General features: G+C 42.6%; 1 protein-coding gene and 1 long non-coding RNA gene across 5 annotated transcripts in view; one reads left to right on the forward strand and one right to left on the reverse strand.

The window, feature by feature from the left end:
* Nucleotides 1-1,604: 1,604 nt before the first annotated feature.
* Nucleotides 1,605-22,977, reverse strand: part of npy2rl (neuropeptide Y receptor Y2, like) — a 47,497-nt gene continuing 26,124 nt past the window's right edge. For 2 of the 4 annotated variants that reach the window (XM_071459905.1, XM_071459906.1), the window contains exons 2-6: nt 21,154-21,420; nt 20,046-20,178; nt 10,879-11,044; nt 6,058-6,211; nt 3,162-4,355 (exon numbers count right to left, since the gene is read on the reverse strand). In XM_071459905.1, coding sequence (XP_071316006.1) covers nt 3,780-4,355; nt 6,058-6,211; nt 10,879-11,044; nt 20,046-20,178; nt 21,154-21,345 — 1,221 coding nt within the window. In that variant the 5' untranslated portion in view covers nt 21,346-21,420 and the 3' untranslated portion in view covers nt 3,162-3,779. Of the gene's footprint in view, nt 2,727-3,161; nt 4,356-6,057; nt 6,212-10,878; nt 11,045-20,045; nt 20,179-21,153; nt 21,421-21,800; nt 22,826-22,977 lie in introns of those variants that run through there. The other 2 variants (XR_011684801.1, XM_071459904.1) reach the window with 2 other exon arrangements.
* LOC139607222 (uncharacterized) lies at nt 4,841-10,849 on the forward strand. Its single transcript, XR_011684808.1, has 3 exons — nt 4,841-4,931; nt 6,075-6,145; nt 10,519-10,849. It is a non-coding gene; the product is annotated as an uncharacterized lncRNA (long non-coding RNA).

Below are 22,977 nucleotides of genomic sequence, written 5' to 3' on the forward strand. Positions count from 1 at the left end.
TCAGGACCCTGGACACCTCACAATAACTCCCAATTCCCAACTCTGTTGACAAGAGTGGACAATGCCCTGTCCGTGCACTGCATTGTGGGATAGCTCTGGGGATTCAGAGCAAACCAGATGATGTCAAAGTGTCTTCCTGAACCTCTATCTGACCTGCTTCCATGTGAGTAGATGTTGTTCAAAGTTTACCTGTACAAAGATCCAACTTAAATCCAGGGATTTTAACTCATTGACCTGCTGTCATTGAACTAAAGCACATTATGGTTTATTTTTAAAACGACTGGCCTAGAGAATGGTGATGTTTGAGGTGGATACAGTCAAGTGCATGTTTAAAATATTGAGTGAGAAACAACTTTTCAGCTGTTCTGGAATAAAATCCTTCATTGGAAACTATAGTTTTCGTGGGGAATGTTTGTGACTGCACTTAATCGTACCAAAACAAAGCAGACATTTCTCATAGTTATTTCATCTTTGCCCTTGGAGAGAGACACCATCTCTATCTTTTTTGAGGCATGCATTAATAGGGAAAGAGAGCGGAGAGGAGACAGACGAGGAGCTGAAACGAGGACGGAGATAAACAGCTGTTAAGGTTCAGTGGGAGGGAACAGAGGGATTGTGGGATTGCAGGTTGGGCGATGCGGTGATGCAGCTCAGAGATAGAGAGAGAGAGGGTACGCTGATCGGGGGATTTAAAGAGGACAAGACAAGATAGGGACGCAGGTTAAGTTCAGAAAAATGAAGGATTTATCTTTATTCCTCAGTTTATTTAACAGGTCAAACTAGTTCCCGCTTTAACGTTCACTCAGTGGGCAAAGTGTTTGCAGGTCGTTACTCATTCTTCTGTGTTTACACACAATTAATATGTTGATTCTGCTCCAGAGGGAAACAAAGTTGCAATTACGATATGGCAATTAAATTTTAAACACATAAACGAAATGACTTTTGGTAATGGCATTTTGAGCAATGAATTTAATTTGCAAAGTGAAAGAGCCAGACCTAACGGTGGGATTATTTGTGTGTGTGAAAACTCAATCATCTGATAGCGAAACGTGGCGCTAATGGAGGTGAGTTTCTTCACATTAGCTGACGGTGTAGTGTTGATACTGTAGCTGGTCAGAAATATACCTACAGTGTAGCACACTGAATTTAAAAGCCTGTGAGTTTGTTAAGCAGCATCTACACACAGGACGGAAACGCAACTGACGCACCTTTCGTTTTCTATGAGAGGAGCATGATGGGATATGTAGGGGCAAGAGATGAGCAGGTAGTGTCCAAATTTAAGACAAATTTCAGGTAAATGAATGTGACTTGGAACCCGGTGGAAACCGGTTGCAATCAGACTTTCAGTATATAACTGTGAATAACTTCTTAATATTTAGCTGTTGGTTGTAGTTTCTGCCTGTGTTTCACAAACTGGAACAATTTGGTTTTATGTCAGTGATGAGGTTTGTATGTTCTGTTTGGTTCGGCTACGGCCACTCAGGAGGAGTGGAGCTGATGCATGTGACAGCTTTTAAACATCAGTTTGACAAGATCAATGGACTGGCCCCACCTGCAGTAGGTGGTGACAACAAGACTGACTCCAGACCAGCTCCCTCCCACACCAGCTGAGCCTCTGCTGCATTACTGCAAATGAGCTGGTGCTCACTGAGGCTCTCTGGCATCGCTGTGAAAGCAAATTGAAAAAGTGTGTTCAACATAAATGCAGCTCATTTAGTTCCTGGCCACATTTTGTGTGTTTCTGCCCTCGGGCTGCACACAGATCTCACCTCCTTCACTGAGACACCTGAACCCTTCACCTCAATTTATCCTTTTAATTGGCTGAGCTTTTCTGTTGTTGTGCACGGACGGAGAGGAATTCAGAGTTTGATGCCTGTTTCTGTCTCCCAGTCTCAAGAGACTGCGTTCATGAAGAAGCTGTATGAAGCTTCTTGTGAGTCCAGAGGGACCGTGTGAAGTCTGGTAATTATCCTTGAGTGATGTCACTTGAGTGTGTGTCGCTGGGGCTGAAGACTACAAGTTGTGGTGGGGGTGTGGAGTTAGAAATAAATAAGCTTACCACACCTCTGTAGCCCCCTCGTCTCTGTCTGTGCTGAAAGGCTACATTAGCTGCTAATCTCCCACCCAACTGATGGTGCATTGTGGGTAATGTTGCCTACATCTCTGGTTCTGATGCATCAATTTTTATCCTTGTTTTTTTAGCTGACAGTGTCACAGAAGAGGATATAATCTCTTCTGTTTCTTGATTCACTGATAAACGTGTGTAATGAATCTTAAAAGGTGGCGCAAAACGTGTGCAGACACCCACCGTGACTAAACACCAGATTATTATCAGTTTAAAATTTAAAATAATATCCCAGTCCTCAGACGAGCTGATCTGAAGTCAGTGAAGGGTGTGAAATCTCTACTGCAGATTTCATGTTGTTCTGCTGTGAGCCTGACAGACAGCTGAAAAACACAACCTGCCAGAATTAACACAAAAAAACAAGTGATGGAATAAATCACTTGAGCTTGTGTGTTTTTAAACATTCATCCATCCTCTTGTAAAGCTGGGATTCTTCCTCTGCTGTTTCCCACTAAATTGAAGCTTGTTCTTTTGAGATCTCGCTCTTGCGGGAACATTCAGTCTTTTTTTTGCCTCATTATCCCACATTTCACTTTTTTCCACCTCCAGCTGATCCTCTCATTGCTTTTTCCCTCCTGCTCCATCTCTTATTCCTTTCCTACTGAAAAAAAACAAAAAACAAATATCAAATCAGTTCCATTTTGATCAGAATCAGTGGTATTTTGACCATTTTCTCCCTCTCTCTTCCCTTTATCCCCCTTTTAGTCACAGTGTGTCACATTCTCCATTTGCCCACCTCTGTCTTTTCTAATTTACACTCCTACATCCGGCTTTCCCTGGAGGATAATCCACATTAAACACACATTTTCATTTTGTAAGAGTGTCTGAGATTCACAAAGCTTGCATCATGCATCCTCGTCCTCCGCGGCTCCGTCCGAATACGAGATTTTTTTGAATTTATTGTACACATTGGGAAAACATGGCTAATCACCGCTGCTCCTTAAATCCTCGCAGCACGGCCACATGTTCGAACCCCCGTGTCCTGCCTCTGTGTCCTTGCGCGCCCCCCTCATAAGCCACTCTGGGTTAAATGTACGAGCTGCAGTGGAATGGAGATGGAGTAAAGCCCTATGTTGACAAGATTAAAGTCTAAGGTTGCTGTTGAATCAGTTTTTACCGTCAGTGTCCAGGAAACAAATCTTTTTGATAAACAGTCGATGTTTCGCATCAACCAGAAACCGTCCGTTCAAAATGAAGCTTTTCACGTTTGTCGGTGTCACATGCCCCTTTCATGCTGGAGTCCTGTGTCACGATGAGGTCACACCCTCAAAGCGATGGCGCTTCAATTGGTCCTGGAGGACTCACCATCATTCAGTCCTTCAGCAGCTCTTCTGCTTCCCTTCTTCTGTCATTCTTCTTCTAATCCCTGCTCATCTACGCCTTCTCCTCTATTTTTGGGCTCCAAAACTCTTTAATCCCCCGTCGGCGTCCTCTCACTCTGTCGTTTCTATTTTCTCTCTCATCTTTATCTCCCCTCTTTTCTCTCTCTGTGTTGAATCTAATTTTCTTGCTGCGTCTCTTGTCTTCCGGGGGACAAACGATTTCCTGACAATGATTTTCTTTTCATTCCTGCCTCTCATCTCTCCATCATTGTCTTGTCATCTCCCCCGTCCTCTCCTCCGTCACCCTCTTCATCTCCCCCTACCTCAGGCTCTCACACGTCGGTGGCGTTCAGGCGGGTGGACACCACATCCTGGGTTTCAAGCACTATCTTCTTTGCCCTCCCTCCCCCTCCTCCCCCGACAGGGTGAATGCTGTCCAGCCGGCCGCTCCTCCCCCTCTCCCCTCCGCGGCGACACTTGAAGACGGCGAGGAAGGCAGCGCGGTAGTTGCGGTTCATCCAGCCGTACAGCAGTGGGTTGGCGAAGGTGGAGCACATGGCGACCACGTGGAACACGGTGTAGAGCAGGCGGAAGTCGCGCATGTCCAGCACCGTGCTGTCGATGTCGGTGGCCAGCTGGAAGGCGTGGAAGGGCAGCCAGCTGACGGCAAACACCACCACCATGGTCACCAGCATCTTGGTGGTCTTGCGGCGGCGGCGGTGGCGCTCGGAGCCGGCACTGCTGTTGCCGCTGCTCTCCGCTGGGCTAACGTGGCCACGCAGTTTGGACCAGATGCGGGCGTAGGCGAAGGAGATGATGGACAGCGGCAGGAAGTACTGCAGGATCAGCATGGAGATGCTGTAGACGGTGCCATCTGTGCTTTTACCGGGCCACTTCTCCGTACAGACCTGGGACAAGACAGAGGGGTGGGAACAGACGACTGGCTCAGAAACTTTTACACAATATTTTTTATTTAATTTATATGACATAAAATCAGATTTCTTCAGGTGAAAGCTTCTTTAACAATGTTTTATTTTAACAATGGATCAAATGACTGTGTGATGTGCAGACGTTCAGCTTCAGAACACTCAAGGCAGGGAACAGCTTGGGGCCCCAGGCTATTAGGGGCCCCCGAGGGCTGACAAACTTTACATCTATATCTCAGAACCCCTCTCTCTTAAACATCCAATGGAAGATTTGCAATGACATCTCAATAGTAAACCTCCCTATAGGGGCCCTATTTAGAATAAAAACAATGGGGATCAGTGATTGGTCGTTAGGTACGACCTTTCACAGCTCATTCATCTTTGTCTGGCTGATTATTGGTGGATTGGTTGAGCTGCAGGTTCACCATGTCGACCTTGGAGATAATAATATGTCAGTTTTGTGGTTACAGATCGTTGCACTGCCCCCAAGTGGCCAGAAAATAAATGTCTTACATCCAGACCAGATTAGAGTCGATGTGAACTCCTTACACTGCTCAGGTAAAATGGACATTTGAACGTTTCCGTATCCATGGTAATGGGTCAAACCATCTAGTGATGGAGGTCATGTTATATCATGCAGCTACAAAATGGACCTTGAGATAAGATTGTTTTGTAAACTAGATGAGATTCATTTGCATAAATTAATGAAATTAGTTGAGTTTAAGAAATAAAAATTAAGATTTATTTGCACTGATTAGTTTGGTTTGTGTCATCTTAGTTTAGTGTATTTTATATATCTTATTTAGATTAGACTAATTAAGCTTTTATTTTTGTTCATTTTAGTTACATTGACTTTGCTTAATTTGTGTAGAATTGATTAGTTTCTTTTAATTTTTTTTCTTTTTTCTTTTAAATTTGTTTTTCTATGTTTTTCATAGATTCTAGATTTCTTACTAAGACTAAACTGGAGTAGATCAAATTAGATTAAACGAAATTACATTCAATTCATTCATTTAGTTTTGACTTGATTATTTTACATTGATTCTAAATAAGATTTATTTATATTTGATTTAGATTAAATTAGATTAGATTCAATTAAAGATTTAAACAATTTTTGTGTAGGAAGTGATTTCCACAGTGAATAAAAGGATCTGAAGAAGAAAAAGGCAAATAGCCATAAATGAAGCAACAATGATAAACCAATGATTCCAACCTTATTCAGCATTCTGAATAAGATAAGAGAGAGAAAAATGTGTAAAAAATATGACTTCAGCATAACAAGGCTGATTTGAAATTATAATAATAGAGTGAGTGAAATATGCAACAAATTAGGAAAATAAGACAATGGTTTTAAAATATTAACCAGCAGGGAAGAAGAAGGAGGAGGAAAAAGAAAAAGGAGGGAGGAAAAAGGGGGGAAAGGAGTGAAAGGATAGATGAGTGAGGAAAGAGAGAGGTTGGGGAGGAAACGATTGATGAAAAGAGTGAGGGGAGGAAGGGATGGAAAGAGACATGAAAGAGATGAAGAGGAGGGAAAGTGAGGCAGCAGGGAACGAGGACGAAGATCAAAGCGTTGTATGAGGAAGGAAGCAAGGGGACTGATGTGCACAAGTGTTTGATTCTGAAATGTGGTGCTACAGGTGTGTGTGTGTGTGTGTGTGTGTGTGTGTGTCTGTCTGTGCACCTGTATTGTGTGTCCAGGCTCCAGAGTGAAGGAGCCGTACTCTCTGAAGATGGCCAGAGGGCTGGCCAGCACGGCGCTCAGCACCCAGGTCAGCGCTATCACCCCGAAACACACGTCTTTACGCATCCTGGTCTCCAGGTGGTACACGATGCACCTGGGACACACAACAACACACACATCCCGTCACTGTTACACAAGACAAATAACCCAGCAGGTCTTAGTCCACCTTTTCATTTTTAAAAAGACCAGGGATCGACTGTTATAGATCAGTTATGAATGTGTTCATATTGTTTAGAGGCAACATGAACTGATGAACTGCACTGTCTGTGAAACTGGTCTCGGTTATTATAATCTATAATCTATAATAATGTATCTCAAGAGACTTGTTGGTTAATTTCCTTTAAAGACCTCCTCTGATGAAAATCAACTTTTTAACATGTTCATATGATGTTTTTTTGAATAATACAAGACATGACCAGAAGAGGACTGCAGAATTTCACTTTTTACATATGAAAACATGATAAAGTATTAACCATAGCAGAGTATTTTTAATAGTTGTTGAGATATTTCAGTCTGGACCAAAGTGGTGGACCACTACCTACTGCTGTTGCCATCCCTAGAACGACACTGCTGTCATGGCTAAAAAGTGCAGCACTTCCCTCTCCAAACAATAACATGATTAACCCTATAATGCCAAATGCATCAAATTTGATACAAGCATTTCTGAGACCTATTGCATCACCTCATGGTAAAAACTTCACTCAAAACCCTCTTGTATCCAATCTGATACTTGTCTTCCAACCCCTGGTGGATCCCTTTATCACTACAACAATTCAAACACAGTACATGGGACAATCCAAGTTAGCCACCTTCAGATAGTTCCCAACTCACGGGATCAAGGTAAAGAAAATTGCGATTTTTACGATTTTCCAGTGACATTTTCTTTGAAATTTTTAGTAATATTCTAACATGAACACTTAATCTGTTGAAGCAAGTTATAATTACATAATTTTTTGCATTTTAGTATGTAGTAAAATCGTGTATAAAATTTGGAAAAATCTATATGCAAAAAATTTTTTGTAATTTTTTTTTTCAAATTTTGTGAAAGGGCCAAATAAAGGTTCCAGATTCAAGAAATCAGAATTTTCTGTCCATTATTTCTGGGGTCAGGCATTACAGGGTTAACTGAATTCAACATTTCATTTTCAAATTTTCTAAATCCTGTAAAACAAGCTACAGTCCAGGTTGGGAAAATATGTTGTGGATTTGATATAAATTAGACACCATGACTAAGAGGTGCTTGTTTTCTCCAAACTGAAGCTCCAACAAACGTATGTGCTGAACCTGTAGGTGTTTTTCTGGATGTACCATCCAGAGGCGAGGGAGGCAGCAGTGTGTGGGCTGACAACTGACGGTCTCAGGCTCAGTGAGCTACACAAACAAGGAGACCACACAGGATTTAAAGTCATTTCAACAAATATCTTATTTGAAACTACGACAAAAGGTGACGGTATCTGTGGAGGACACGTACGAGATGGAACATCTGCTCACATTACCTGGATATGAATGTGACGTATGTTAATTGATGAAGCTATAAAATATTGCCTGTTGTGTACAAGCAGTGGGACAAAACTCACATCAACACAGAGGTCAAACGATTACAATGGCCTAGTGGGAAACTCTGGATCTCTTCCCCCTTCAAGACTCCAGCTTCCCACAGGTTTGCTTCTGAAATGGCTCTTAATGTCTCGTTTAAAACGTTTATTGCTAACCTCAGTTATCATAACGTTCAGCTATTTTCAAAAGCTGATTAAAAGGTCCCACATCTTAACTCAGAGGCTCAGAGCCTCTCTTCTGATTGGCTGATTGTTTTCTGAGTGATCCAATAAAAATAACACTCAGAGAAACCAAATCCTGCAAGGTTGGATGGTGGGTCCAGGTGGTGGATTGACAGACCAACATGGCTGCCCCTGGAGCCACACCAGTGCAACTAATTATATTCATTATAAATAGAACCAAACTTCAATAATCACCTGCTCTGCCCTCCTAAAGTACAACAACAGTCTTATTCAGCACAACAGTGGTGACAAGCAGAGGAAAAAGTGAGCTCATTACACTGGTTCTCAGGTTTCTTGTGGCCTCCAGTAAGCAGTAAAGTCGACTGTAAGATTCATCTGCAGAGCTGTAAACGGCCTGGCAGCACAATGTGCTCTGGCTTTGCTTGCTTAGATACGAGCCAAGTGGGTCTCTGTGGTCTTCTGGCAGCCGTCTGTTCGTTGTTGTGCAGATTGGATCAAAAGCTGGCAAACTGCTTTTTGCTTCCACAGTCCTTGCTGATACAGAAACCTGAGAGAGAACCTTTGCTGTATAACCTCACTTTTCTTTCCTCTTGAGTTTCAGTGCATGTATGTATGTCCATGACTTGATCTACATGGTGTTTCTGTTTGATTTACACAGCTCCACCAGACTCATTTACATTTTTTTCCAATTTTCTTGTTTGTTTATTTTGCTGCTCTGCTCCTCATACAGTGGGTGATTATTCAGCCAGTGGCCGTGCAGTTAGTCATCATGCTGCATGTAAAGACACAACCAGAGGAAGACACTTGCTTTAATGAAGCTCGTTATGTTAATATCAGCCAATGATTAAGTAGCAGCACTTCGTTCTCACCAAACTACTCACCAGACACAATGCTGATAAAATTACAACCAATTATGCTCTTGTGAATTTATTATCATGGATTTTTAAAGCTGCACTACTTAATGTATTTGTATCATCAACGGCTCAAATGATTCTGTGTAATATAAAAGCTTTCACTCATAGTGACAAAGCCACAGAGAATTATTACCCATCCTGCTAATCCCCTCAATTAGCATGTTAGCATCTTTCAATTCATTGTTTTGGTTTTACAGCGACTTCTACTGTTTTAGTTCAGCTAAGTAAAATATAATGCTGCAGTGAAGTCAGTTGTAGGCTACAACTAAGGTAGCTTGTGTTTGTTTACGTATGCTGAATTAGCTGTTAGCAGCTCCTGTTTGCTATGTGCTCATTGAAGTACACCATCACTGGATTACTTTGATAATAAAGAAAACTTAAACCTGCAAGACTGGATGGTGGGTCCGGGTGGGTGGGGCTTGAGGCAGGGCTGAGAGCAGTGACTGCTTTTTTGTGACATCACAAAGTTGCAGAAGTCCTGACGGCTGGTTTTAAGGCTCAGTTTCTGAATACAGGCTGTGTGCATTTCTCTGTGGACTGAGGCTTTGATACTTTAGAACCTAGACCTGCTTTATAATCACAAACACATGGACATCTACCTTTAGACTGTGTGGAGCTTTAAAGATTTTTGAAGCGGTCTCTCACAAGACTCTTTTTGTAAGACTTTGTTTTTCTTTTTCATTCTTTTTCTTTTTTGGACACTGGAAATTAAAATTGAAATGTAAATGGATGCAGCCAAATCCATTTTTGCTCTGTTATTTTTCTCTACTTTTGTAGTTTTGTCCACAATTTCTATCTGTATCTGGTGTTTTCTTCAGATTGGCAGAGCTGAGAGGTGCTGTGTCATATCCTGAATTTTAAACAAAAACCAACTCGCCCAGTTTCTGGGTCACAGGACTGTGCTCAGTACAGTTCACACTAAAGCGAGCCAGGTTTTGAGTCAGTACTGCTTTCACCTTAGAAAACAGAAAAGCAGTACATTGAACATGTCAGTGTGAAGACTAAATTAGCTTAATTAATTGAGTGTCTAATGGGCACTGTTGTCCCACACTGCAGCAGAGAACACAGATGCTCAGGTCTTGAAATGTATGCATTTATGAATTTATTTGTCAGGAACCATCTGCCAAAAAAAATCTTTTTCAAACACTGAAGGAGAGGCTTTGTACCTGGTTTCCATCTGAAGTCCCAGGACAGGTGGTGGAGTCAGAACACCAAAGTAATGAGAACAGATTGTAGGAGCTGGTGAGAGCTCCAGGAACATCTCTAAGGACCAGATATGTTTTTTAAAAGAGTGTTTAAAGGTCCATGCTTTGTAGGAACTTCATTTAAATGGTGAATATTTCATCGTAGAAGTAAACTTTTCATGTATGGGCACAACTCTCGGTGTAGCTCATTAATGTTCTGTGTTGGAAAGCCATTTGAATTCCACACTGATGAGTTGCTGAGTGTGAGTTTCCTGCAGCACTGCACACGTCCAGCAGCTTTTAAAACCAGCTCTGCAGGGTCACACAGGTTGGAATTATTTAAATGAGGCACATATTCATCCAAAACCTCACTGTACTTCCGCTCTTAACACCTACATTCAAACCACCGTAACAGCGGGCTACCAACACCTAATTGTGCCATTAATGGTGCAGGACGCCATCAGAGTGGGCTCTGTTTGCATGTGAATCTCCACTGTAATCCCCTCATCCTGAAAGCAGCTGGATTGAGGTCAAAATGACTTTTTACATTTCTGTCATTTACAGGACACTGGCACATGGTGAGAGAGCAGGTGGAGACAAACTGCACTGCTGACCGTCTGAAACTCCCCATCCATCGTGCATTGGTATGTTTCATCATTCAACCTTTGCCAAAGTGTAAGAAGGGGGATTTGCTAAAAAGTGTAAGAAGGGGATTAAACCATATATATGTCAGTTGCCACTGTTAGCATGTGAGGCTAGCTACCTAACTTACAAGCATCAGCAGTAAAATGTTGTTACCTCGGAGGTCAGGTGCATTTCATACTTCATTAGCTCAATTAACCAGCCAGTGTGTGTTGTCCTTTCTTTCCTCACCCAACCACCCCAGCTACAACCCCCATCTTACCCCACCCCCCCACCCCCCACCTGTGGCGGTCCAGGGCGATGACGTTCAGCGTCACCGTGGAGACGTGCACGGCGAGCCCCTGGGCGTAGGGCAGCAGGAAACAGAGGGTGCTGCCGAACTTCCACTCTCCCTGCAGCGTGTAGACGAGGGTGAAGGGGAGGCACAGCGTGTTGACCAGGAGGTCGGCTGGAGACGAGAGGAGACACAAGCTCAATCAGGAGAAGGTACTGAAAAGATGATTCTGACAAATTTAAACAAAAGTGGACGTTTGACAGTTTAGCATCACTGTTTCCAACCAAATACAACATTTATGAATTGACTTCCCTCCTGTGAATGCACACACTGCACAGCGTGTTCTGGTGAAGCAGAGGCATTTGATGTCTGACGGTGACAAAGTGCTGATGCTGCTTCCACACAGTCAGAAGGAGCACAAAGGAAGAGGAGGAGGAGGAGGAGGAGGAGGAGGGGAGCTTTTCATCATATTTTATCTTTATCATCACATCGACTTTTACATCTCAGCCAAAAGAACACACATACCCCCAGGGCCGTCTCAAAGCGCCGTTTTCATCATCTCACCTGCTGACCAGCTCCTTCACTCACCACTTAATATTTCTGTCACATTCTTCCAGAGGGAAGTTTTCTCCTGGAGCTTTTTAAAGCTTATTCTTTAAACCAGCTCAGAGTGGTTTTTTTCCACTCCAATGATCCAGTCTGCTAAACATACATTCTGAACACTGAATTGTTATTGTTCAGTTATTCCTTCCAAAGACCTTTGGACATATTTAGCCTACAGACGTGAGAGTGGCATCAATCATCTCATCTGATCTTGGTCTTTTTGCAAAAACCTTAAAGCTCCACACAATCTAAAGGTAGATGTCCATGTGTTTGTGATTATAAAGCAGGTCTAGGTTCTATATTAATACTGTGAAAGTATCAAAGCCTCAGTCCACAGAGAAATGCACACAGCCTGTATTCAGACACTGAGCCTTAAAACCAGCCATCAGGACTTCTGGAACTTTATGATGTCACAACAAAGCAGCCACTACCCTCAGCCCCACCCCAGGCCCCGCCCACCAGGACCCACCATCCAACCTTGCAGGATTTGGTTTCTCTGAGTATTTATCTGAAATCTGCTTATTTTTATTGGATCACTCAGAAAACAATCAACCAATCAGAAAAGGATCAGATCCTCTCTTCTGATTGGCTGATTTGGATTTGAAAAGGTTTAAATATACAGACCCATAAGAGTTTGTGCTTTTAAATAATTCAGCTGGATGCTCGTCCAAACATCTTAACAAACCACCTTCTTCTTTTTATTTATGTGTTTATTTTCCCGGAATCCACTCCAAAAAAAACCATTGTCATACTTAGTGAAAAACCGAACAGCTTTGTCTAAACTTGTTAGTCTGAGTGAAGTTTGTTCAGACAAAGCTGTCCTACAAAATCCTACATCTCTCCTTGGGATCGCTCCTCTTTGCCTCTATCACAGATAATTGAACAGGCAACAGGCCGTGACTGTCTCAGCTGTTTGTGTGATGTTCAGGAGAGTCACTTTCATGCTGCTTCTCTCCCGCGAACAAGAGCTCAAGTGACAAACTGAAGAAAGAGGTGAAGAAAAGTGACACCGCTCCGCCTGAGACTCGATTAAGCCAGTGGAACATCTCTGTAACCGCCGGCGCATCCACACAGAGACACCTTCACTCGCTGTTTCCAAAATATAAAACCTTCAGATAAATGTTATCAGAGGCTGTGATGATGAAACATTGCAGCACATATCTGCTGCACAAGATAAGATAGAGAACAAGTAACTATCCAAACTTCAATCCAGCTGTCCAGGTCAGACCTCTCCACATGAATCTGATGGAGATGAATCATCCTGCTCACGTTTATGTAAGAGTCACGACAGCCGTCAGATTCATGTGAAGACCAAGAGGGTCTAAAGAGGGTCCGAAGGTTAAATACACAAAGTGTAACTTTCACCTGGTAACATACAAAACTTCTCTCATATCCATGGACAAATCATGAGACAATGTGCAAAGACATGTAAAAGGCCCCCAGCCCTCATACATATTGAGTGAGACCCCCGCACTGAAAGAGACGCACAACAGTTTGTAGTTGTTTCACATCTCTCTGTGGTCATTTCATATACATCTGTAGCTGTTGTTGTTCTGCCCCTCTTTGCAATCGTTTTATGCCTTTTTAGTTGTTTTGTGTCCCTTTGTGGTTGTTTCACCTGCCTGTTGTCATTTTGCATCTCTGTAGCTTTGTGGTGGTTTTGTGTGTCCTTGTGGTGATCCTGAGTCTCTTTGTAATGAAGCACTCTGTTCACATTTATGTAAAAGTACGTCTCTCTCCATCAGTGACATTTTGTACAAGGCTCCCTGACCCTTGGGGCCCTCAGGCCTGGGCCCTGCAGACCTGTTTAGTAATCCATCCATGTGCACACCAGTTGCCAAATATCACACAAGCACTGCACGTTATTTGAAAGGTTCATGAAGCAGCGATGTGGTGTTTTCATTATTCCTCTGAAAAAGGTTCAACATATACGGAGCCTCTGACTGTATAACTTGCTGTTCATTAACAATGTCTTATAGAACCAATTTCCTTTTCCTTTATCCACAACGTTCCTTTATCTGCTTTGGCAAAATGAAAAGCGTTAACAAGTGATGAAGCAGCTGCAACACTGAGCCGCTGAGGATCAGCTGAGTCATCTGAGGACACACACACACACACACACACACACACACACACACACACAGAGAAAAGAACTGGTGAGCGTCAGAGAGAGAGATGCCATCTGCTCTGAGAGAGACAGCGGGTCACATGATCAGCACAGTCAGATCCACATCTGTACGTGTGAGAGTCAACATCTGCTGCTGCTGAGCATCAATCAGCATCTGCAGCTGAATGTCTGTCATTTATATCATCATAAAGGCTGACGTGTGTCCCTGTGTCCCCGTGATGCTGCGTCAGTCTTCCTCTTCCTGTGGGGCTGCAGTAGTCAGAAACAAATGGCACCTGGCAGCAGCGTTACATCCAGCCTGTGGTTCTGCGTCTGATGCTTGTGATTCAAACGACGCAGCCACAGGTGCTGCTGAAGGTAGTTCGGAGACTCCGACAGAAAGAATCTCACATTTTTATGCAAATTGTGGCTGAAAAAAACAAGTCAGGCATAAAATATACCATATGAAGGGAAGTCATCTCATTCCCTTTTGAAAAATTGTTCATTTTTTTATTTGGTCTGTATTTCAGTGTTGTGAGGAAGCAGAAAATGGTAAAAAACAAAAATAATGAGGAAAGTAAATTCCCATGGATGCGTCGCGACCATGGATGAGTTCATTAAAAGAGGAGTCAAGTCGTGGTCAGAGAACTGGGCCTTAAGGCTGTGTAACAGTGAACAACACTGCGTTTACGTCTGATTGGACCATTTGCTGTTCAGCTTAATCAGCTGTTGGTCAACATGTTAGTGAACGTCCAATAGCAGCTGCAGCTGTTTTAATCGACCTGGTGGGAACTGAACCGGTGTCCCTGGGGGGGGGGGGCACAGGGCCAGTGGGGAACCCTCTGAACCACATCAGCTTTCATGACTAAATCTGCGATTAGGGCAGGGTGCCAAATCATGTTAGGCAAAAATAAAAGCCATGCAGGGTCTCACTGAGCCTCATGACCCACCCTGACTCCTCCTCTTTTTGGTTTCCCAAATTTTGGCCTTCTGCTTCAGGACAGAGAGAGAGAGAGAGAGACAGTGAGGAAGATGAACTGTGAGCGTGATGCCGAGAGATAAGGTTTGATTTTCAGAGTCACGAATAAATCACACGAAAATTGTGGCATCAAAGGTCATTTGGGTCGTCAGGAGGGAAAACGTCTGTTTCAGAAGGAAGGAAACCTCTCTGGTATCTGCAGCCACAGCTCCCATTAAGACAGAAAGACAAAAGAGAGAGAAATAATAACAGAGTGAGAGAGCATGGAGCCTGCTGGCGAGGCAGTGGAGCACTCACTCTCCCACTGTTCCTGTTTGTTCATCACTAACTGTCTGCTTGTCGGCTCACCCCTCTTGGAATTCAGGGGAGTTGAACCGACAACTTTCTGGCCACCGTCGTTCTACCGTTCTGCACATTTCACATCACATCAATCACACTGTCAAAGAATAAAAATCAGCAAAAGACGAGCTAAGACTCTTTGAGAATCTCAGAAACACGCTCCATCTTGTCACTGTTTCTTCATCTGCCAGCTCAGCCGCTCCTCCTCTCCGTCTTTTCATTCAATCACAGCTTCACCAGCAAAAGTGAAGTTTCCATCACGCTGGTGAAATTTCAAATATGACAGAAATCTGCCTTTTAAATGTTCTTGAGCATCTGAAATGTTCCTTACCACTGTCAGGAAGTGACATATGAAAGGAATATTTTTAATTTTCTATCCCCAGTCATACTGTTCATTGTGCTGAAACTGCAAAAACTCACCAGCAGCCAGAAATGAGACAAGACGCTCGCTGTGTCGTCCGAGTAGCATCGGAAAGAGTCGTTGTGTCGTTGGATGACTTTACCGAGTGGAAGCGCGCAGATGGAAATTAAACTGGACCTAAAACTGAACCTTGTGGTGAACCACAGGTAGATGAGTAGTTACCTACGGTGACTGAGGTTCTTCTAGGAGTGAAACCAACTAAGTGCAGTATCACTGATTCCAGCAAAAGTTTTAACACGGTTCATTAAAATACCACGATCTACAGTGTCTACGGCTGCACTTAAAGCTAAAGCTATTCCCACTCTCCCCCCTGTCGGCTTTTAATCCTTTTGGTGTCGTCTTCCTGTTGACTTCATCACTTTATCCTTTGTTAGACTTAGTGAGTTATTTCAGTTATACTGCACAAGTAGCTATAAGCAGTTTCAGTTTAGTTCAGTCTCTTTTGACGTCTTCAGTCTGAACATTTCCTCCCCTGCCTCCGTCACTGTTCATTATCTCTGGACTGTTTTTTTTCTTTTTTCCTCATGAATGCATAAAGTAAACCACTTGTCTCCACAGGAGCAGGTTATTTTCTGCCACACTCTTCATTTCCAGACGCCACTGTTCTCCAACACAACTTTTAATGTAGCCATGAAAGGCTCCGATTCACAGCACGTGTTTCTTTGTAATTTCATGCATTAACTTTCTGCTGATGGTTCCTGGTGTGGTGGTCTCATTTTACTGAGTCCACAAGATTCAGGTCCTTCTGCTCTCGGTAGGAAATGAGTCTGATTCTTGTTTCAATATAAAATGTGGCCGTCTGCCACTGTCTCCATTACTGCATGTTTATTCAGCAGGAGAGCATGAGCGCCTGGCTTCTGCAGACGACACAGAAAAAAAGGAAATTGCAAAACAAAGAGTGGAGACAATGAGAAGAGACTTCAAAGTGCCGACCGCTGGCAGGAAACTAATTCAACACCAGTTTTAATGGAGACTGTGGCGTCTGTCCATGTCACGTCCCTGCGTTCTATTATGTCTTTGTGTGTTCTTGGTGTAAACATCATGATACTTGTATCAGCTGTTTTCAGTTTGTCTGTGTATATTGTATCTGTCTCTGTCAAATAAACCATAGATAAATAAACCATGTAAAAACACTGCTGTATGTAATCTGCTCTGATCTGGATACAGAGTTTCTGGACTGGAGACAGAGCTGTTCTCATCAAACTATTGTCCGGACATCAGAGGTGACTACTGCACCACACTGTGTGCGATTTAGCTCAATGAACACACACAGTTTTGGTGCAGTTGGACCTGAACACACAGACATAATCCCAGAGATCCACGTCCAAAATTTGTAAAACTCAAAAGGCAAAAAGAAAGTTAATAATGTTTTGACACAGGCAATCAATGTGTGTGCGTGTGTGTGTGTGTGTGTGTGTGTGTGTGTGTGTGTGTATTAATGATAGCCAGCAGTTAAGTTTTATGCTGCATCCATTTTTTTTTCTTACACTTTTCAGAACAACTGACACTCCAGGCTACACACATCACACACAGCTGAACGCAGACTCACACACTTAAACACACACGAGGAAAAGCGCCGCTTTACACTCTCGTCCTCATGTTTTTTTATTTCCTAACAGCTGGAGAAGAGACGGGAGGGAACAAATTAACCAGGAGGGTAAGTTTTAATTTGAAATTCCTCCTGGACGGAGCAATGGCTGCTCCTCACACACTCCTCCGCTCAGATTACTCTGGAGGACATGTAGGTTAGAGAGTCACACTTAAAGAGATTTTAAAAACTACAGGGGATAGTTTCTGCCTCATATTTTAGTCAGAACACGCAGAAAACAAAAACACAAATACTTTCCAACACAGCAGCTTCTTCATTTTAGATTCAATTGTTTTTGAAGTAGAAAAGTGGAGAATAAACTACCACAGAATACTGAACTGTACTAAAGATGTTACTGAAGTACACTTTTATTAGAGGATGATTTGATTTGATCAATTAATTCCATGTCAATACAGGGTTTTACAGTCTGATAGAAATGTATGTAGAGTAGAGAAGGATTACAGGAGTCTAAGTCAAGATTTTTCCAAAGGGCCACAAGATGATCGCATATGTTGCAAGATGATTAATGGTCTTATTGGTCCACTTCTTCAGTTGTACACCTCACAGCTCAGAGGCATATTCAGCCTACTTTACTTTAAGGGGTCACATGCCAAAAGTTAAGGACAGAAGAAAACAGTAATTTAGATTTATAGCTGAGAATTAAAGATGCTATATGTGAGTTTTCTCTGCCATCAAAAGTGGTTTCCTGCCAGGAGGAGGTGGTGGTGATTGTCACATGACAAGCGCTTCAGCCATCGCTGCATTTACAGTTGCATTGTTGTGACTGGGGCTAGCTAGTTAGCACGCTAACGTCAGTAGAAGAAAAGAAGTGATAGAGACGAGCTGATGTTGGCGTTGATTTCCACATGGAGCCACCATACACGTAAAAAGTGTCTGATACATATGGAGACTGGAGATTGTCACAAGGGTCACACTTGCACTGCACAGCTTCCTACACAGTCCTCACACTATGTCATAGGTAGGGCCCCCGTGTGATGGTTTTCATTGTTAGTAAGAGAGTTCCTGCAGGGGATTTAAATTGTCACAAGTGATACACATGAAGCAATTAATATAGAATAATCTAGGATTTAAATTTTATCCTACTGAAAGAAGGTTCTCTTTATTGTTACCTCTCCACAGTCAGATCAGAGCCTTGTTATATCACTGCCAATGCGAACCCCTCATTTCCCTCGCTGTGGCCGTGGTGACATTCCTCTTGTAAAGGAAAAGATATTCATCTGTGCCGTCTCTGGCTGAGTCGCTGTCCGTGGTGCTGAAGCCTCTCTGCTGCATGTGGAGGCACATTTTATCCATCCACCCATGCTTGTTTACTTAGCTTTACTGTTACATTTGCTTTCCCTGAAGTGTGTGTTAAGGATAAAATGTATATGTGCTTCTTCAGGCCTGAAAAGCTCTCAGGCAGCAGTGGTAATTTCCCCCCCTCCCACACAGCCCTGCACCCCTTCACACCCCATTACTTCTCACTGTTTATGGTTCTTATTTATTAGCTTGTCTGCTGAAGTGCTGTTTAATAATTCTCCTATTTATTTGTTTAGTTGTTATATGTTAATTTGTGCATTTATTATAAAGTGTTTACTCATTAATTTATTCCACGTCACTGTGTTCTGCATGTTTTAATTGAACTTTTCACTCTTGTACTTTCAATGTTTTGAATTAATATCTGACTTCAAATGAGGCTGTTGTTTTCAACGCCTACAGTGCCTCTAAAGCAAAGATGATCCAGGCACTAAAAGTATGATTTATCTCGCACAAGTGTGAATTTTGAACAATTGACCAGCATGGGCCACTGCACAGATGAGGGACTCGCCTCTTCACCCTCTCTCGTTAGAGATAAACAGAGCTGAGGTGACATCGCCCGCCACGCGTCCAAGCTGTCTGAGAAAACACTATTTATGCATCAGTGCTGAACAGATGATTGGTGAAGTGTTGGTCGTGGCTTCTGTTGTTGTTTGCTGGGTATTGAAATCCTGTGTAATGTTTGGGGTAAAAGTTGAGATGTTCTCTGACTCATTAAAAACTTTAATAGTTAAATCCTTTATACTGAATGTGTGAGAAAACACACGTTGCTGCTAAGGCCTCGTGGCTGTTACATGTATTAAATATTAGCATGATGTGCACTTGATGCTGTTTTCCTTGGGCGGGCTGCCAAACATGCTCATGCTGACAAATTGAGGAAAATGAGGAATCATATTTTCTAGACATGGAGGACAAATACTATAGTCTGCAGGTTAGAATGAGTGGAATCTACCCCTCTGGTTTGGTTTTCCTGCGGTTTTGCCTCCACAGAACCAGGCTGTAAATCTTGTGTGTCCTCCCTCCGCTTGCTGAGCCTGGGCTGCGACACGTTAATGCCCTGGACGAATTCCAATAACGAATTCAGCCTTAATGTCCAGTCACAGCTGCATTTTAACACTGTGAAACTCTGCAGCAAAATCAATTCACTCCATCAGGATCGTCACAGTCAGTGGATCTGTTACTGCACCTCCACCATGAAAACAGAGGACACTGTTGTCACTTGAGTCAATGCTGCAAATTCACTTCTTGAATGAACTGAGTGAACTTGCTGTATGGTTAGCAACAGAGCTGAGCAAGAGCTCGCTAAATGAATTCATCTGCTTTTTGTATTTTCATTTTTATTTTCACTATTATATTAGGTTCACAAAATTACCATTGTTATCAAATGAAAATGGAAAAGAGGGGGTTGATGTGTGTGCATCCTGAGTATGGACTGTCCTCAGTCAGAAATCTATTTATACAATCACACACAGTCACGGTTTTACATTTGGTTTCTCCTTTAAGACGCATGAATTTCGAACACACAAACACGTCTGTCTCTCTCCCACACACAGCAGCAGACAAATCGCACACATCACACAGGAACAGCATATAACAGCTGACAGATGTTTGAGTCATCACTGCCGACGACCTACAGAGGGCAACACACACACACACACACACACACACACACACACACACAGGCAGATGCAAATAGACACACAAGCAGGCCGTCTTGGGATGTCAGAGGGCATTTTCCAGCTGTAATGACTCTGACAGCATCGAATTAGAAACAGCACAGTGTGTGTTTTTGTGTGTGTGTGTGTGTGTGTGTAAACATACCAACAGCCAGGTTAGCGATGAAGAAGTTGGTGACGGTGCGGAGCGTCTTGAAGCGGTAGATGACGTAGATAACCAGAGAGTTACCCAGAACCCCCAGCACTATGATGGTGCTGTAGGCCAGGATCAGCACCACCTGCAAACAACCAGCAGCAGCTGTAAACATCTGTCAGGCGTCGTCATCTGCAGCTGACGCTGTTAGAAATCCAGATTAGCTGCCATGCAGTATGTGTGAGCTGACTCTACAGCTCTGATACAACCACTGAAAATGCTTTTCAGATTCTGGTATTTTAACTTTTCATTCATTCAGTAAAGTAACAACACATTATACATTATTTAGCGGATGTAGTTGTGTACATTTAAGTGTGTGTGTGCACCTGTATGTGGATGGTGTTTCATGTCTGTCTCCACCTACACCTACAATATCAGATGCCTTTGTCCATGCATCGTTTTTTTTTTATTTTTTTTATTTAAGTCCCTGTGAGCAAACAGGGACACGGTGTGAAGGACGGGGAAACCCAACCCAAAAATCTCCTCTGCTGTGTTTGGGAATAAATGTTTGATGGCAACAAAAGTTAGCACAGTGGTGTTCTCTAGTGTTCTCCGGAGTGGAGCGCCTCTACATTCTGACGCCCACCCCCCCAGACATCATGTTGAAAATGTGTGACTTCAGGGTCACTTTGATGTTCTTGCCGCTTTCAGTCTGACTGTACAGTTAGTCTTAAAAAGGCTTTTATTCTGAAACACAGGGAAAGGTTCAGTATCACTGACAAAGTACATTTTTCCCTCTTCGAACCATGTGATCAATTTTGACATGTTGACATGAGTTTTTATTTCGTTTTTGAAATGCCAGAAGGTGCCAGTTTTATTTATTTCTGTATTCTTGCAAAAGTCGAATCTGTCAGTATAAACAGTATATAAGTTATATTGAGTTATATACTGTATGTAATGAACTTTATGTACCGGTATTTAACAGTCTATATGGAGCTTCTGGCATCTGGAAGAAATAATGGAAATAAAACTGAGAAAATAGAAAATAAAATAAAAATAAACAGGTGGAATTCATATAGAACAATAAGAGTGGCAGTTAAAGTCTATATGAAACCTCTACCTGTACACTCAGCAGTCGAATGGGGTCCTCTGGAAAATTAACTCCCTCGAACACCAGCGTCGGCAGCGCTGGGGGGACGCCGCCGCCATTCGGGTCGTAGTCATTGTAGCTGAGGTTGCCGGGGTCATCGTCAGGTGGGGGCAGGAGGCGGAGCTGGTCCTGTGTGTCGTTGGCTGCGCTGATGGCCTCCATGTCCGATCATACGTGTTCAGCCGGCAGCGGCATTTTACAGACACACACACACTCTCACACACACTCTCACACAGCCTGTGGGATGACAGAGAAACAGATGGACACAGGTAAATAACAGGTAAGACCGATGGAGGGCAGAAACACACAGTCCTCACATTATTTATGGCCCTTTAAAGCTGTTGTGTCTCACATTCACTCTCCTTTTGACTTAGCTTAGCTCTTTAGCTGCTAAATGTTCTACTTTCCTCTCCAGCTAGTAGCTAATTTTCTCTAATATGAACCCTGTAGTTTCACTTGTTTCAGAACTTAAACATGTCTGGGTCGTTATTTTCATACAGACAAACAGCAGATAATTGGAAAAAAGAAACAATCATGTTGTATTACTCCAAAAGCAGTTTGGTCAGCAGCCAGTACTTTCTGCCCTGAATAACCCTCCATGCTTAACAGAGACTGACCATGCACAACACTCGCTGAAGTCGTTGTTCTCTCCACCGTAGAGAGCAGCAGCAGCAGATGCTACACTCTGTCAGTGTGGCTCCATCCATTACTTGTAAATCACCACTTTGCTTCCAAGCATGAAGTTGACGTGTGTGTCAATAAAAACCAGTGGTTCATGTTGTTTGTTTCAGCTGTTTACTGAAAAACATCTCAAAAATTAAAAAAACACTGAAATATGGGTGCAAAACATGATAAACATGTGAAACCAAGCGTACCAGGCAGGGTCAAAGACTGGAGTAGCCTCCAGGCTCTGCTGCTTCATCTGAACTAACAAGGACAGACAACGTGTACTAAATAATAACCAATGAGAAGTGGGAGCTGACTGATGTCATTACTGCTCCTTATTAAATATTTTCTCATGGGAATATGTGCTATAACTTTCTCCTCAGCTCACTTTCACTTCCCCTTTATTTGGTCTGTTTCAAACACACCTAAAACACTTTTTTAAAGCTCCACCCAGTCTAAAGGTAGATGTCCATGTGTCTGTGATTATAAAGCAGGTCTAGGTTCTATATTAATACTGTGAAAGGATCAAAGCCTCAGTCCACAGAGAAACGCTGACCTGTTGTTACTAGAGCTCCAGAGAGAGGCCTGAGAGAGGAGATGTAAAACTACACTGAGATCTTCTGATGGAGATCAACACTTCTACCCAAATAAAACACCAGAAAAGTGCAAAATATGGGACCTTTAATGGCTGAGGGATTTTGTGGTAATCAGGTCACCTCATCAGAGGTCCACCCATTTTACTGGGTTATTCTTAATCCCTTAACCTGGTAAGTAACCTGGATTATGAGTGAAAAAGGGAGGGAGAGAGAGAGAGAGAGAGAGAGAGAGAGAGAGAGATCAGATTATTACCAAAAGGAAATCATCAGATAATCTGTAGTACATGTAAACACACCAAATAACTAAATGTCAGTGTCACTGGCAAATCAAGTGCTCCCCAATTTTTCTACCAGTATTGTAACTGATATTATTATTATTATTATTATTATTATTATTATTATTAAATAATTGATTTCTATAATGTAAATTCCTGCTTCATAGAGTTTGTGATTCCGCTGACCAGGAGCAATCACCAATGATTATTCTTACCTTGTTGCTACGTGAAAATAATCAGATAAAATGATGCAGTAG

Source organism: Trachinotus anak, unplaced genomic scaffold (assembly GCF_046630095.1).
Source record: "Trachinotus anak isolate AG129_WGS33_773 ecotype Australia unplaced genomic scaffold, CSIRO_AGI_Tana_v1 ptg000023l, whole genome shotgun sequence".
NCBI classification, from domain to species: domain Eukaryota; kingdom Metazoa; phylum Chordata; class Actinopteri; order Carangiformes; family Carangidae; genus Trachinotus; species Trachinotus anak.